The sequence below is a fragment of the Blastomyces gilchristii genome, assembly GCF_000003855.2.
Source record: "Blastomyces gilchristii SLH14081 genomic scaffold supercont1.18, whole genome shotgun sequence".
Lineage (NCBI taxonomy): Eukaryota > Fungi > Ascomycota > Eurotiomycetes > Onygenales > Ajellomycetaceae > Blastomyces > Blastomyces gilchristii.
In genome coordinates this window covers 1,240,934-1,257,365 of record NW_003101665.1, presented here as the reverse complement: position 1 = coordinate 1,257,365, position 16,432 = coordinate 1,240,934, and the positions used below count along the sequence as shown (strand labels likewise).

The following is a 16,432-nucleotide window of genomic DNA, read 5'->3' as shown; positions in this document are numbered from 1 at the left end:
GCGCCACCCTGCACAATATTATCACTTCATCCCCATCCTGATTCGATCAGCGGCATATCCAAATATTGGGTGTTGCGCTACGATTGGGCTGTCATCGATCCATGAAGCTGCATTGTCCAACATGAGCCCGCGATTTGTTCTCAATGCAGGTTCGTTTTTTTGGCCCGCTATCTGCTGGGTAAAGCGTGCGAGGATAACAGCGTCGTCAGCCATTTTTAAAACTTCGTTTTCGGCGCCCGTTTCTATTCCGTTTTCTTTAAATTCAATCACATCTCTCTTGCTTGGGGTGTTCAATTTTGGCGTATATATACATTCGAGACCTTGCCTTCGCTGGCCCTGGAATCACCACAGCGGTATGCCTTTAAGCGTTTTGACCTCCAACTAAAGATGACGACTCCCATCCCTGGACCCCCAGGTGTCCCTCTTTTGGGAAACATATTCGACATCAACCCGAAGGATACATGGGGTTCGTTAAAGTCTCTCGCGGACAAATACGGTATGTCAAGGGATATCTCTCGCTAGCCTACAACGGTAAGGGAGTTCTGATTATAGAGTAGGAGAGATTTACAAGGTCAATGCCCTCGGTCACCAAATCGTTTTCATTGGCAGCGCCGCTCTCCTCGAAGAAATATGTGACGAAACACGATTCCGCAAATGCGTCACTGGCCCCATCGTTGAGATCCGTCGAGCAGTGCATGACTCTCTTTTCACCGCCTACCACCATGAGCAGAGCTGGGACGTAGCGCACCGGATCATGGCGCCTCTAGTAACTTCATCCGCCGCGGAAGCTATGTTTGCTCAAATGAACGAATGCGCCGCAGCTCTTGTTTCCAGATGGACCTCAGATCCAGGCCAACGTATCGATGTGACGAGTGACTTGCAGCGTTCAGATCTTCAAGCGATCCTAGCCTGCTATTTTAATCAGTCTGCCAATTACTTCGGGGGTCCTGAACCAGCTATGATTGGAGCAATGCAAAATTCTACCCTCGAAGCAATGAAACGGCCAAACCGCCCCAAACTTCTAAATCGCCTTTTGTATCAACGTAAATTCGACAAGGACATCAAAACCATGCGCAACTTTGCAGCCGAAATTATCACAACCCAGAAGTCTGAATCAACTGCAAGGAAAGATATGCTCAACGCCCTCCTCAACAACCCTGACCCACAAACGGGTGAGAAGTTGAGCGAAGAAAGGGTAATTGATGAAATAATCAACATCTACATAGGTTCCGCCACCGCCCCCTGCTTGGTCGCATTCGCTGTGTACTACCTGCTCAAAAATCCAGAAGAAATCGCCAAAGCCCGGGGCGAGATCGATTCTATTCTCGGTGCTAACGGCGAAATTACCTCGTCCAATTTGTCCAACTTCTCATACTGCGAAGCAATTCTTCGAGAAGCGTTCCGCCTATCTGCCGTCGCTCCCGCCTTTAACATCGAACCCATCCCCTCCGATGAACCAGGAGAAGTTCAACTTGCAGGCGGCAAGTATCAGATCTCACGAACGCAGCCTATGATCGCTGTTCTAGCAGCCGTCAACCGCGACCCTGCTGTATTTAACGAACCAGAAGCTTTTAAACCGGAACGAATGCTCGGAGAAGCGTATGATAAGTTGCCATCTGGTGTAAAGAAGGGATTCGGGAACGGGAAGCGTCGATGCTTTGGACATGTTCCTGCGTGGCAGTGGTGTCTGATTACCTTGATAAGCATACTGCGGAAGGTTGATTTGACCCTCGCGAATAAGGATTACAAATTGATAGCAAATGGGGCATTCTGCGTTCGACCCCTGGAGTTCTTTGCCTTGGCTGGGCCTAGGGAGCGTTAATTATATTGATCGAGAGGTGGGATTTCTGGGATCTATTGAAAATCTTCAAGGGTCGTTTTGGGGGGTGGGGGCTGTTTATACTGCTCGTACCATTCAGTTACTTACATATGTCTATCGCTAATATATAATGTCTACAAGAAGTCCAGGATTTCTGTCTATGTGACGTCGAAACTCCGGTTTCAATGGATCTTGTAGGTCCCGCCGCGAAATATCTAGTTGTCAAGTGCCGCTCCCAAGCTTTTGGGTCCCCTACCCGGGGAGCCTGAATGGGGAAATATGTAGAATATATGTATGCTTTCTCCGTGATCCGCATATATGCTCATTGTCTGCGTACGAGAGCAGATCGTAAGCTGCGACCCCTGGTTCTGGCTGAGAATAAAAGTTGTATTCTAGGGCTCTGGATATCACCTGATCGAGCCCCTGAGTCTCCAAAGCTGATTCCTGATCCTGTCCAGACAGCGTCATATATCTTTCATCTCCACTACGCTTCCGATGAAAATTAGTTACACCAAATAATCGATGTGCTTCATGCTTTTTCCCAGTATGACAAGGTTTTGTGGGAGATCGATATTCGCCACAGCAATGCAGTCGATCCATGCACAAGAAGAGCCCCTATGGCAGCCAGCAAGACGTTTCCCAGTGGGAACCATTAGCCTACCAGACTATTTACGTTTTGAAAAGCCCTACCAGGGTGCCATGGCCAGTTAGGAAAATGTTTCTGCCTATGGTACTTAGAGTGTCGTTGATGCTTCCAGGTTGCCAGTCGAAATACTCTACATACGCTGTCCGGTACATGCACATCGCAACATTATTTCGAAATCAACTTGAAATCTTCAGTCTTTGAAGATAGGGCAAGTTCCACACAGGTCGTCTCTGTTTAAATATCTGGTCTTTGATTGTGGGCTATGGTCATTAGCATATAGCAGTCTCTCACCATTTAACGTATGTACAACCTTCAGTCTGGCTGTTTCTGACCGTTGTGGATCGTCACACCTCTTTGAATCACGATGGCTGGCGCTTGGGTGTGAACAATACAGTTTTGGCCATTGTCGCGTTGCCAGTCCATACTGAATGGCAATACTCTAACATTTCTTCTGTCATATCATTATTTACCGCTACCCCCTAGTTTGGTTCTGAATGTTCCGTCTTTTCTGTTCTTTTTCTTTTCTCGGCGTTCGTTCTTCTCATCCTTCTCCTCTTCCAATTGACACATGTCTAAGCTACCCCAGGGCCGTTTTCAGGGGGCATTCCATGTCGGGGACCCCATTCTCATTCAGAGAGCTTCTGACGGGAAGTACTTCAGGCTTTTCACAGGGAATAAAATTGCAATTGCTTCAGGGTCGGCCGTATCTGGATTATGTGTAGCCTAGGGTCAGTGATACCTGGGGGGGATCGTCCATTGATCCCCCCAGATCGTAATGATTTATCGGTAAGTTCTGGATGTGATGGAGACGTATATTTCTATACATTGCACTCTGCTCTTGAACTGTATTCACGTCTTGCTTCTCCAGTCGCGTATATGGTTTCATTCTTATCTCATCACAGGCACCACATATCTAAATCTATCCTACTCAGTGCCAACGCCCGGTTCGCGACAATCAGCCCTCGGCCTAGCTATGTCAGGGGACATGGAGTCCGGCACCTGGTCGGATTACGGGTCTAGCGGCCTACTCGCAGATAGTACGATGATGCCCTACACTGACATTGACTCATGCCTCCTCCAAGACGGAGAGATCAGCTATCTTATTTCGGCTCGTACTGGCATGAGATAACTGTAGATGACCTCAAACGCAACGGCCGTATTCGGCAATCCGCCCAATATCGCTACAAATCGGACAAATTTCGATTGAAGTTGGATATCTCTTCAAATATAAGGGCTTTTGTTGCCTATTTAAATCAGACGGGATTCGTTGCTAGCTATTGCCTCAGGGACACGACTACTTTTCATCACTCACTGTGTGTCTTTGACAATTCGCGAAACATCCTGCTCAGATGAGCCCTCATTTTATATTCTTTATTTCTTAAAACTGATGCCACGAATTGAGCATCATAGAGATAAAGAAGCTTCGAACAGCCCAGAACTTTTTCAGCGAGGCAGGCTGTGAAATTATCTCGAATATATACTATACAAAAGTATCTAATTACCTGAATGAACTGGGGACAAATCCACTTGTAATATACACTTCTCATTTGATTTTATACCAAACCCATTCTTCTGCAATGCTGGCGACTATATTCCCGCATGCGTTTCTCTAATACTTCAAAACCATTTAAATCTCACCACTTAAAAATAAAAATAAAAACACTCCCCTAAAATTGCCCAAATGAAACCGTTACCACATAAACCTCTGTACTAACCCATGCTCCTGCGGCCACTCAAATCCCCTGTACAGAAACATATACCCGGTAACCGCATTGATCATAATGTACCATGTAGTCTCTAAAGCTAATGGAAGATAGAACAGTAATCTATCACAACTCTTGGCATTTACCGATCTATGTGACGACCCATCTATTGACGTTGATGGCACTCGAACGTGAAGACGCCAGATCACCCACGGTATGAGGAAATAGCGCGGTTCAACGAGGGGAGCGGTGATGAGGGAAAGGGAAGTGGCTATCAACCAGATAAGGACGAAACTAACACGTACAGGGGAGTTTCTCATCGGCTCTATTCCTGCGGTGTCTGAAATTGGCTTTATCGTCTTGGTTGGTTGAGTTTCTTGGAGCGGCCTTGTTGGTATTGTTGTTGCTGCTGCTGTATATGCTGCTGATGGTCGAAGGGAGGTAGCACCGAAAGTTGCGAGGACAGCCCAGCCACACACGAAGTATATCAGTGTAGCAAGATATTTTATCACCGGATGTCGAAGTAGGATGCGGAAGATGTAAAAGACGTAATGTCGGTTATCCGCCAGGGTGAACGGGTGGACAATTGTGTTTAGGTGGACGGCTACGAGCATAAGTGGGAGAAATATTGCGGCGGTTTTTACACTGGGAAGGATTTTTTTGGTGCGGTGTTGTAGAATCGTTGTCACAAAGGGAATGAGGAAGATTGGCCAGGAGAAAAATATGAAGTAGGGCCATATGTAAAGCATTTGCGGGAGATGTAAGCCTGCTGTGTGGAATTCCTTGTGGCCTACAGGAGTAATAATTAGCATGAGAACAAAAAAGCTATTTGGATTGAATGTTAAATTTATAGGCCTACCTAAAACTACACCTCCGTTCCATAGGACAAATAGCTCAAATGCTCCAAGGAACACAAGGTAAGGAAGCAGCGCCTTGATTATTATGATAATATGCGCTAGTGTTGAAACTCCTAAAGAAACCAAGGTCTTCAAATAATCTACCAGAGGAAGAAAAGTTAGTGAAGGGGATCAGACCAATTGAGCTAGGTTTGAGGACTACTACCTTCAAATGACGCCTCGATGACTGGCGGGTCATATAGTTGATGAAGCTCCCAGCTACCTTGCACAATTCTTACAACTCCAGTTGACTGGCAATCAGATGTCGCCCTATGTAATGTTTCAACAACATGCAGTCCACCGAGGAAAACGGCCACCCAAAATATATTGGTCTGTCGGAACATAAGAGCAAGAAGACCAAATATCAAGAAACGAATGTTTCTCCCCAACAGAGTATTAACCTCCTCGTCGGGCCTCAGCTGAGTATCACGTCCACGGTTTCGACTGAGGTCGCAAATATACACTTCCACCACAATTAGAAGCGCAGCGAGGTCCGTGTAGTAGAGTCCGGAAAAAAAGAAGAGCGGAGGGAAAAGACAAATATTCAGCACCATCAGATTTCTCTCCCAGCGCTCCCTGCACTCCATCGTAGGGGAATCGCTTTTCTTCAGAGCGTCTGAAAGTTCCCCCTTTCGTATCCATTTAAGGAGTGCCCGAAGCCTCAGTTGAAGTATGTTGAACAAGATGATGCTATTTCCGAGGCGGAAAAATGAAGCACCAGGATGCGCTGGGCGTAATCGCACAACAAACAAGATAGCCCCAATTGCGTATGAACATAGATATATTCCTGGCGGCGTAGTAATTTTGGGGTCCCATTGCCGCCATCGATGCGCCCAGTACGCTTGCGCTTGTCTAACATGGAATACCTCGTCCAAGTAGGGATCTGGTAGCTCCGAGTTGATCTTGCGCTGCCAGATTATGAGCAGGGCGGATGCGAACAACAATGTTGATAATACGGGCAGGGCTTCCCGCCTACTCTGAGCCATTCTAGGTATTGATTTCTGGTTTGACTCCATATTTCAATTGTAAGAAGCGCATTTGTTCCCAATCTGTAGTTGGTGGGCTTCAGTATTGCAAACCGGAACTCAGACAGTAAGTATGTATCATTGTTAAACCGCAGCGATCATGCAATGGCATAGGTAAGTAAAATGCACAAGATAGAATAATTGATCAAACAGAATATAACAATGCAAGGTTCTATATCATTACCCTCTATTTTGCATAGCTCATTGATTTGTGGGGGAGCTTGGAGGTTGGATTGTTGTCAACAACATTGGGATATCACATGATGCGTTCATGGTGGTTTATTTATTTAAACCTTGCCGTCACTTGTACATATACTTTTGGACGTGACAAAGACAACAAGGGAACAGAGCACACACCCACAAACTATAAGGCTTTAATATTCTGAAAAAGGCCCAGCCATGGCGTTCCCTCTACCGCGAGGCATTACTCCTCCAGAAATTGCGTTCTTATGTGAAATGGAAATGGTTACTGTCATTCCGCGGCAGCGACTAGAAAAGCTTGAATTGCTTGGAGTGAGTCTTGACCCTATCTAGAAAAGAAAACCCACAGGTAAAGCCTACAACCCGCCCTACGGGGCTCTAAAAACTACATTCGAAAGGCCAATTCCTCCATGCAGCTAATTTTGGCTCCTGAGAATTTAATATTTCTCAATGACTTCCAAAAAAAAATCATGGGCTAACAATTTTGCTTCAACCTATCTAAAGGGACTCGTACCCCCCCTTCTACCACCACGACGAACGAACCTCCCGCTCTGGTTAGCTCTCCTCCTCAAGCGACAACGGCGCGCAAACATCCTCCCTCCCCTATGGCTAAATCCCGAAGCACTCTCTCTCATTCTCGAAGTAGAGACCGACCGCGACTCCCTCGGGGACGCGTTCTCCCCGCCCCCACCTCTCACACCCAACAACCCCAAAGACAGAGATAATATAACGGGGAACCGAAGTAATGGCCCTCCGGCACCTCAATATACACTAGACGGGCAACCATATTACCCGACTCCACCATTCCTACTACAGAATAACGCAGACGATATGACGACTACCTCCTCCATGACAAGCCCTTCTTTACCATATCACTGGTTGGAGCTTGCAACAATGCTGTTAGACGTCGCGAGCGATGACTTAGTTGAAGCGGACCAAATACGCCGGTTAATAAGAGATTTGAGGGAGGTACGGCTAGCGAAAATGAGGATTCAAGTCGAAGGGCTGGACGCAACTGCTGTAGGTGGTGGGGATGGATTGCCACTAACTGGCGTGGGCGCTATGGAAATTGGTGAGAGTAGGGGGTTTATGTCTGGTGTGGCGGAGACGTTTAGGTATGTGCCCATTGCATGCAATTTGGAGAACTTGAATGTGGAAAACGTTCAGAGCGATTATATTTCTCTTTTAAATGCTATGCCAGTATTAACGCTAAATTTTGAAATGTGTTTTTCTCTTGTTCCAGGCAAATCGGAGCTTCGAAAGAAGAAGCTGCGCGAGAACGGGAAGCCGAAGAAGCTGCAAATACACAGTACGATGAAACGAATGATGATTATGATGACATGGAATTATAAAGAGGTTGGTGTCTCAGGTCCAACCGGTCTCAACTTACGAACGGAGGTAATATGTCAAGGGCCAAAAAGGGCTCAATTAATACATATTTTTGAATCCTCTATGCACCGCTAGGACTATACAAAGTGATCGGGAAATAAAAAAACACGCACGGTTTGAGGCAGTCCTTTTCCCACAGGAGAGGAAAAGGAATGAGGACCTGTTACTCGCGGAAATAGATAGTAGCGGCGGATGATGTCACGCCTCCAGCGTTTACCATCTACATCACCACTGTACTCCTTGGCAAAAAATCTATTAGGAGACGCCAAACCAGAGCATTACCTCCACGGATAAGACTGGGTATGCGGTTCAGTTCGACGAGAGTCCCGTTCGAACAGTTCGGTTCGACAAAAGAGTCCTAGGTATTATTGGTCTGGCACTTTGTCTTTCTCCATCAATCTTCTTCTCGCAGCAAGAATCATCTCATCCCTCCTCTTCTGCAAAAGACGCTGTCTCTCAGTTCGGTTTTGTGACCATGCGCTTTCTTGATGTATTATCGTCCCAGAACTCGTGCTCGTCACCGTCTGCAGCGATTCCGATTTAATTTTATCGGCGAGGTTATATCGAGATATAAGGTCTTGTGCTTGTTGTTTAGGTGTGGGTCGAGAGGTTGAATTGGCCTGCGTAGCAGGCGCTGAGGGAGCCGGTAGCGGGGGCTGGAAGGACGGTGGAGGCTAGAAGAAAGGACGTGAGAGAATTGAACACATCAGCCACATTATTCTTGCAATAGTTATACCAGGCCTTCCACCTTGAATCTCGATAAACGCTATCCAAGGCCAATAAGTAAGGCTCTTGAAAAACCGCATTTATCAAAATCCCAAGGCGGTGAGACATGTAGATACCAAACCGAAGAGACTATTGGCTTCCAACTCACTGCATCTAGACCCCGACCGGACAACACCCTTTCGGTCGTTGCAGCCATACTACCGCCATTCTGCTGCAGGTCCCACATGATATCCCTCCTATCTAATTGAGGGAACATTTGCGAAAGCTGTTCTACATGGGCGGGATCAACTCGCCTTCCGCCACCGCGACGGTGCGCAGCATCGCTCGATGATAGAGCACCATTCCGCCCAAAGAACCATCGGATTACGAAGAAGGAGAAGACGGCTAGCGTGAGGAGGGAGGGGATGTTAAGGGATGGTTCTGCGTCGGCCATGTATGGGGGATTTGGGTATGACGGGACGGACCGTGTTCGGCAGTTGAAGGATGTCTTCGGTTCCCAACAGAAGAACGAGATGTGTGGGGTTCAGGGTAGGACAGAGGCAGGGGCCGTGTAGTTGCTTATAATTGTAAGATTCAAGAATTAATCTGCAGGTGAAATCAACTGTCAAAAACGCTGAGCAGCGCAGAGAAACAGTGGACGATGATACTTCGGTAGGGATGAGATTGGCAATTGCGCTTATCGAGGGGAGGGGACAAAGGGCTGGGCGTCAGAAGGCGGCAATTATACTGTATTATTGGTTTATATTAACGCGCGGTTAGGTCATGTGATATAAACTTCGACATGTCTTAGGGTGAGTTTCCTCAGTAAGTTAACTATATATTCCAAGCGTTTCGCAATAAGAAAGACATCCCTGAACTATTGTTTCAAGGATCGGTAATGAAATAAGATCGAAATCGGGAAACAAACCAACTCATACTCTCCAGATTAATATTGCCTTTACAACTTATGGTATGCGCAAATCGCAGCATCTCGACCCGATGGAATTCATTTCGAATACCTGTCAGAGCGACTGGCCACAAAACCAATGGAGTAAGTGGGAAACAATCTCTCCACGGTCAAGAATACTTGAAGGAAATACTTTAACCTAACAACTATTTTGCAGCAATCTTAGGGAACAAATATGTTAATGCATAGACCATGAAATAGAGATGTAGTGAGGTGGGGCATCATGATCACCCAGCCTTACACATCATACTAATGCATGATGGAGAGATGACAAAACTATCTAGTCTAAACCCGTGTCTTCAAAGGTGGGCTGCAGTGGCAACTTGCCCCAGCAAGTATATATACCTTGGAATATGGGGCATATAAATATACCACGGCCCTTCTCTGTGGAGTTCGGAGACTTATCGGTCCATCGCTCCAAGCGCGGCAGAAGTATCCGCAACCCAAATTAAGGGTTCAGCTTCGGCATATTTTTGATAAGTTCACGGAGAACAAAAAGACCCCAAAATTTCAGAACTCAGCTCGCATATGCTCCCTTGGAGATATCATTCGAGAGCAACGCGCAGGGATTACATTGTAATTATTATTATCGGGCTTTGGCGCATCCCTTCTCATTGACACTGGAGGTGTTTAAAAATAGTCTTTGGCGATTGTTAAGGAACGCCTTTGACGAGGGGCTTCCTCGGCTGAGATGTCGATTGATTCTCACATACTTTGAACGTACGCTACCTGTGCTGAGCCAAAAGCACCGAGAAAGCCGGCTATAAAGAGAGCCCTTTCCAGGGCTGAAGAATTGGGGAAACATGAAAGAAAGGTTGCCACGGCCATCAAAGTTCCCATTCATTCGATATCTTTCTCCCGTTGACCAACTTATACTTGATATAACCCAGCATTGAAAATGACAGAAAACACTTCCTCCTTCAAGAATGAAGCATATACTTTTCCGCAGGGGAAGGCGGAAATCAGCAGGTTCATTACAACTTATCCTAAGTGTTTACACTTCCCAGCTAAACAAATACATGTTAGGTTAATGAACTAGCACCCACTCTTTGTTCGATGGGCTGGGGGATTAATCCAAGCAGGCGTCCCTAAGGACGATATTAAACGAGTTGCAGATGTCGCAACCGGAACAGGGTAAACGACTCTCTTCCTTTAGCTATTTTCGGTCATGTATTAAGATAAAACAATCGGAGGCTGATGATGCGCACATATGTTAGGGCTTGGTTGATTGATGTCACGAATGAATTAAACAACCCCACGAATGTTTATCAAGGATTTGATATAACGGCTGCATCATTCCCCTCAGACACCCCGAACAGGATTGGAAGCTTTAGTTTTTCCCAACACAATGCGATAGAGCGTTTTCCTGCTGAGTTTCATGCCAAATTTGACCTGATAAACGTCCGCTTGGTTATACAAGCTTTCAAGGCTGCCGATGTGCCAAAAGTGATATCAAACTTGGTGGAAATGCTCCGTATGCCATGTTCCACTAGCCCCCAAAACATAATTTCTTCGTGACAGAAGCGCAATGTCTCTAGTGTGTAAATTTCCTGCCAAAATGGCATTATTTTCCCTTTCAGGGCCGGGCGGTTTCCTTCAGTGGGGAGATCTCTCATGGATCGACACCAAAGTCGAACCACCCCATGAGGACCTCGAAGTAGCCCTGGAGCTCAGTCGTAAGCATATGAGGTTTCATGGTGTAGCTGAAAAGTACGTATAAATGCTGAAGCAATTTCATCCCCTTTCTTTCTTTCCCTCCACCAAACCATTGAAATAAGACAGAAAAATAAAAACCCAGCCTTCCTACCCTCATCGATTCCACCATGAGAGAACTGGGGATGCAAGATGTACCCCTCGTAAAAAATCGACACGTGAGGCCGTCCCTAATGCTGAAGAAGAGGAGAGCGCGAGCAAGCCAGCCCTTCTAGCTATGCTTCCGAAGGTCTCGGAGACGCAGATGCTGTCAGAGAATAAGCCTGTCAACACTGCGGAGATCGATGCAAGACGGGTCGAGTTAGCTGGTCGTTTCGAACAGGCTTTTGCGAGCGGCTATACTTTGACATGGTATTTCTGCCTGATTGTGGGGAAGAAACCCCTGGCATGAGTGAGAGGGATTCATGTAACATGATTGCTTATTTTCTCCCTTTCGAGTATGCATAATTAGCAGAGAGTCAACGAAATCTAAGTAAATTGGATTAAAGCCCCTTTTTGTGCAGGGAATGAGATAAGTCTGGAGCTGCTTACTTGTGGTTTCTATCAAGACAGCGCGCTGCGCGAGTAAACAAAAAACGATGAAGAATAAGAAATTCATCACTGTATAAGAGATATACACATGGCAAGGAAGAAAAGCGGAACAGAACCAAGGACCGTAATATATCACAAAGACAAAATGCGATTATACTTTATTCACAATCATATCCCATCCCTACAAGTGATTAACAATAAGAATAAAACACTCCGTCCCCATTCTCAAGGTGTCCCCCGGCCTCCGCTCACAAAACGCCAAAACCCATGATTGCCACTGACAACAAAATCCAAAAACAAACAAAAAAGAACCAGAGATAAAGGAAATCATCGCTTCAAACAGTACCCAAAATAAATACCGAATATATGCCAGGAGAAAAAAATCGGAAATGAAAAATGTCAGCACACCAAGCCCAACCAACACCGCAGTTTGCTGGGTCACTTTAAATCTGCCGGTGTCAGCGCCTGAACAACACTAGTACCCTCACTGAACCTCGTTCTAAAGATTCGATTTGCATTCTGGAACATGCCATCCTTCAAGCTGACCACGATAAACTGAGAACCCTTGAACCGCGTCTTGATCAAGCGGCCAATATTTTGCGTATGCGACAAGTCCAATGCAGCGTCGACTTCGTCGAGGATGTACATGGGTGCAGGTTTGAATTGGAGAAGAGCCATGATAAGAGAGAGCGCGATAAGAGACCTATAAGAAACATGGGTGAAGTTTTGATTAGTTGGCTTGCCCGGTGGACAGAAACGATGGAAATCTGAGAGAGTCTAGTAAGAAGCGCAGCAGAGAGAAACACTACATACCGTTGCCCACCGCTTAATTCAGTCAAGCTCTGCTTCCACACTTTCCCCAAGCTAACCTTAACCTCCAGCCCATCACTTATTTCCTTGCCCTCAGGGGGGTCCAGCTTAGCAAAGCTACCAGGAAGCAGCTCGGCGAATATCTGGCCAAAGTCACCATTAACCTTGGACCAAGTCTTCTGCAACGCCTCTTTCTTATACTCATCAAGGCTGATGATGGTTTCCTCGATCTTCTTTTTGTCCCGAATGACAGTCTTCATCATGTTTTTCAACGCGACTTCTTTTTTCTCAACACTATCGATCATATTCATGACCTTGGGATTGATCTTCTTCCTCATCCCTTGGAATCTCTCTGTTAGGTTGCGAAGGGACGCCTTGCATTCAGCAATGTTTTGGCCCTTGAAATCGTATGGTGTGCCGGAACGTCCAAAGCTGTCCTTTTCCTCCGCGATCCACTCGTGTTCCCTTTCCATACTGGCTACCAGCTGTGCGGCATTTTGCTGATCCTTCTGGAACTTCTCAAGTTGGTGGCCTAGCTTTTGTAATTCAAGGCCCTCTTCCGTGATTCGTGCTGCCTTGGATCTGGATGCCTCCTCTAAATCTCGAAGCTCGTCGTCAAACCCTGTAAGCTTGGCCTGTTCATCCTCTAGTTGGGCTTGAGCAAGATCGTGTGCTTTCTGAACGCGATGTCAGTGGGAAGGTCCTATTTATAGAAATATTTTACGAATGTCGGGGTTCTCGGAACTAACCTTGCATTTTGCTTGCTCCCGTTTCAAAGCCTCAACTTCCTCCTTTTGAGCATTTATTGTTTGGTCGACCTCAGCACGCTGCTCTTCCGCCGCAGTTAGGTCACTTCCAGCTTGTTCGGAATCAAGTCGCGAGGCCTGAAGTTCTTTCTGCAATGTCTTGACTGAAATTGAGTTTTTGCTAAGTCCCTTCTTGAGCGAATCCAGTGAAGATTGCAATTCTGCCAGCTTGTTATCCTTGTTGCTGCTAAATTCTCTCATATCCTTTTCAATCCGCCTAATATCGCTGCTGGCTTCCGCGTGCCGCTTCCTAGCATCCTCAATGTCCTTCTCAAGCTGTTCGATATTTGCCTTCATCTCTTCAACAGCCTGGATAATCTATCATGTGTTAGCAACTTGCAGTCAGCTTTCAAGGAAAAACGGGTAAACCTTACAGAAGAAGATGAATTTCCGTTTATCTGCTCTTCGGTCAATTTAATCTCATGCATCTTAAGATCGAACTCTTGTTTAGTAGCTCTGGCAAGATCCATCTTTTTCTTCTCCTTCGCCATAGTTTCTTGTAGTTGACGGAGCGCTCGCTCATTTTGGGTCAGCTGTCCCATTAATTCATTTAGTTGCTGAAGGATAACGAGGACGCCGCTGGAGTTTGGCGAGCTTCCTCCTGATAAGGTTCCTGAGGGATCATACACGTCCCCTTCAAGTGTGACACTCTTCATACGCACGGAAGGGTCGAACGTAACTCGCTTCGCGGTGTCAGCATCCTGGCAGACCAAGGTGGTTCCGAAGACATATTGCATCGCAGCAGCAACCTCCTCATCATATCCGATCAAAGACAAAGCCAGATCCACCTTCCCCGGAGCCAAATTCTGGGCAGCCGTAATTTTCTCGGCGGATGCCCTGAAGGATGCAATTTTGTTCAAGGGGATGATTGTAACCCGCTTTCGAAGTCTTCCATTTTGCAACAGGGCAGTGCCGGTCTCAGCAGTATCGACGACAACGTTATATAGGCGTCCACCGGCGCAGATCTCAAGGGCAGTTCCAGCCTGAGTTTTATCTTTATCCAAAGTGAAAAGCTGAGCGACCAGCCCTTTAACCTTCGATCTGTTGAAATTTGGATAAGGATCTGAGTAGTTAAAATCGATATTCGCAACTTTTCGCCTCATGGAATCAGCTTGGCTCCGCAGCTCTCGGATGCTTTTTTGTAATCTGGATTCCTCCTGATACATATGCTCTTCCCTACCCGGTTCAAATCCTTGCCTGGCAAGGTCTGACTCGAGCTTTTTAGCCTGCTTTCGAAGTTCTTCAAGGTCCCTCAAAAGGTTCGAATTCTGCTCCTTCGCCTTCCTCGCTCTGGGTTCTTCTTCCTTAATCATCTTTTGAAAATGAGAGATTTTAAGTTTCGCCTGTTCTTGCTCGGTGGTCGTGGAACTAAGTCGGTTTCGCGCGTCTTGAAGCTGGCCCTGGTAACCGTTTTCCTGGCCTTCCTTGGACGCAACACCTGTCTGTAGTGTTTGAAGTAATTCCTCTTTCTGTTCAACCTCGGCGGTTTGGCTATCCAGCTCAGCTTTTGCAGTATCGTACTTGGTTTGCAATTTATCATAAATCTTCTTTTTCTCTTTCAGTAGGCCTTGCAACTCAGTGACTGCCTTCTGCATGGTTTCTCTCTTTTCTACTTCTTCCGCCATACTCGAGGTCTTCAAGTCCAATAGTGTGGCTAGTCGCACCATTTCGTGGGAGTGTGTTTTAACTTGGTCCTCCAACGCTTGGAACTTGCCCCCTTTTCTAAGCTCCTTGTCACGAAGCGATTTTACCCTCTTCACATCTTCCTCTAGATGAGAAATTTCACCCTTAAGTCTCGCAATGCTATTCTCCAGCTCGGTAACCTTTCGCTTTTTGTTGTCAAATTCTTCTCCAGCCAGGCGTAACCGCTCTCCATTTCTCAAATAGTCATGGGCAACAACAAGCCTAGTAAGACGCTCAAGATCGCTTTGAGTCTGCTGAAAATCCAAGAAGGCTCTCTTCTCCCCCCTTAATTTCTCAAGTTTCGGCTCAATTTCCTCCTTCAGCAGTCCCTCGATTTCGCGCACCTTCATCTCCTTCTTTGCCATCGTCTTTCCAGCTTTCTCCTTCCGATCCTCAAACATTCGCGTTCCGGCCGCCTCTTCAATCATCGACAAAATCTCCACCGGCTTCATATTCAACACCTTCGTAATGCGCCCTTGCATAATCAAGAAATTCGGATTATTGATATTCAGTTGCACGCTTTGAAAAAGATTCTGCACGGTCTGCTGTTGCGCGCGGTGCCCATTGATGAGGTATTTGCTAGTCCCACCCAGCACGATCTGCCTTGTCACCGATATGCTAGTATATTCCTCGAATCCAATTGGAGATTTCGACTTGTCGCGATTATCAAATACTATGGTCACGCTCGCTTTCGTGACTCCCGCTTGGCCGCGCTTGTAGATCAGATCTTGCAGATTCTGGGCGCGCACAGTGCTCATATTGGTGATTCCGAGAACAAAACAGATGCTGTCGAGGATGTTGGATTTGCCAGAGCCATTGAGGCCGGTGATCGAGTTGAAGGATTCGTCCCTAATTGTTGGGGAAAATTCAGTACCATCTCTCCAAACGAAGCATTTGGCCCACCCCACCACGGCTAACTATATCGAGGAATATCAAAACGTACCATCCTGATATCACAGTGCGCACAGCATAGGATTTGAAACCCTACGTATCGAAGAAAGGTAAAAAGATCAGATTATGAGCCAAGGAAACAAAACCAACTCCTCTAAACCACCCTCTCCTACACTTATCGAGGGTACTCACGTCAATGATAACCTCCACGATGCGCATGGCTGCTTTCTTATCTTTTCCTCGCGGTTAGGCCCGCGGCAAGCCCCGAAATTGAGTTGCTTTAAAGGTACTTCGCGTAACCCTGTTGAATTTGTTCAACTCGCAAATGCCTGGCTGTTCGGAGTTCGATCGATATGTGCAAAGTCGTGAAAAGTGTGGGTATATGGTATATAGCTCGTTCAGCCGTTCAAAATATGCGATGATATTAGGCGCAGGCCGCTGCTCGCTTTCTGAAGGTTGAAGGTGTCGTTGTTCGCCTTTTTCTGCTGGAGGGGTGTCGTCGAATGATTCCTGCGGCTCGATTAGGTGTTTTGTTATCCTTCCGAATCGGGGTTCGGTTGTCAGGGAAAATCAGGGCTTGGCGTGTTGTCATTTTTCTTCTTTGGGAATACGTGCAGTGGCTTGTCCTCAGGGCTTAGTCATCGGTG

The 16,432-nt window shown here is 46.5% G+C and overlaps 6 protein-coding genes across 6 annotated transcripts; 2 read left to right on the top strand and 4 right to left on the bottom strand.

Annotated features, from left to right (window-relative positions):
* Nucleotides 1-21: 21 nt before the first annotated feature.
* On the bottom strand, nt 22-213 carry BDBG_07363 (uncharacterized protein; the record flags this gene model as incomplete). Its single annotated transcript, XM_031723060.1, has 1 exon — nt 22-213. The coding sequence occupies one exon, from the start codon at nt 211-213 to the stop codon at nt 22-24; it is 192 nt and encodes a 63-aa protein (XP_031580139.1).
* A 3,569-nt stretch (nt 214-3,782) lies between these two features.
* On the bottom strand, nt 3,783-6,381 carry BDBG_07360 (glucosyltransferase). Its single transcript, XM_002622362.2, has 3 exons — nt 5,231-6,381; nt 5,028-5,165; nt 3,783-4,958 (listed from the first exon to the last, which is right to left on the bottom strand). The coding sequence occupies exons 1-3, from the start codon at nt 6,078-6,080 to the stop codon at nt 4,156-4,158; spliced, it is 1,791 nt and encodes a 596-aa protein (XP_002622408.1). The 5' UTR covers nt 6,081-6,381; the 3' UTR covers nt 3,783-4,155.
* Nucleotides 6,382-6,488: 107 nt separating this feature from the next.
* On the top strand, nt 6,489-7,642 carry BDBG_07359 (GINS complex subunit 2; the record flags this gene model as incomplete). The annotated part of the gene is made up of 3 exons (XM_002622361.1): nt 6,489-6,602; nt 6,795-7,405; nt 7,534-7,642. The coding sequence occupies 3 exons, from the start codon at nt 6,489-6,491 to the stop codon at nt 7,640-7,642; spliced, it is 834 nt and encodes a 277-aa protein (XP_002622407.1).
* BDBG_07358 (protein neuralized) lies at nt 6,767-9,012 on the bottom strand. Its single transcript, XM_002622360.2, has 2 exons — nt 8,554-9,012; nt 6,767-8,353 (listed from the first exon to the last, which is right to left on the bottom strand). Exons 1-2 carry the CDS (start codon nt 8,836-8,838, stop codon nt 8,045-8,047), a joined length of 594 nt encoding a protein of 197 aa, XP_002622406.1. The 5' UTR covers nt 8,839-9,012; the 3' UTR covers nt 6,767-8,044.
* A 1,450-nt stretch (nt 9,013-10,462) lies between these two features.
* Nucleotides 10,463-11,455, top strand: BDBG_07357 (uncharacterized protein; the record flags this gene model as incomplete). Its single annotated transcript, XM_031723059.1, has 3 exons — nt 10,463-10,825; nt 10,932-11,061; nt 11,134-11,455. The coding sequence occupies exons 1-3, from the start codon at nt 10,549-10,551 to the stop codon at nt 11,453-11,455; spliced, it is 729 nt and encodes a 242-aa protein (XP_031580138.1). The 5' UTR covers nt 10,463-10,548.
* Nucleotides 11,456-11,489: 34 nt separating this feature from the next.
* BDBG_07356 (structural maintenance-chromosome 2) lies at nt 11,490-16,405 on the bottom strand. Its single transcript, XM_002622358.2, has 6 exons — nt 15,978-16,405; nt 15,838-15,878; nt 13,586-15,743; nt 13,155-13,529; nt 12,409-13,082; nt 11,490-12,298 (listed from the first exon to the last, which is right to left on the bottom strand). The coding sequence occupies exons 1-6, from the start codon at nt 16,002-16,004 to the stop codon at nt 12,034-12,036; spliced, it is 3,540 nt and encodes a 1,179-aa protein (XP_002622404.1). The 5' UTR covers nt 16,005-16,405; the 3' UTR covers nt 11,490-12,033.
* Nucleotides 16,406-16,432: the final 27 nt, after the last annotated feature.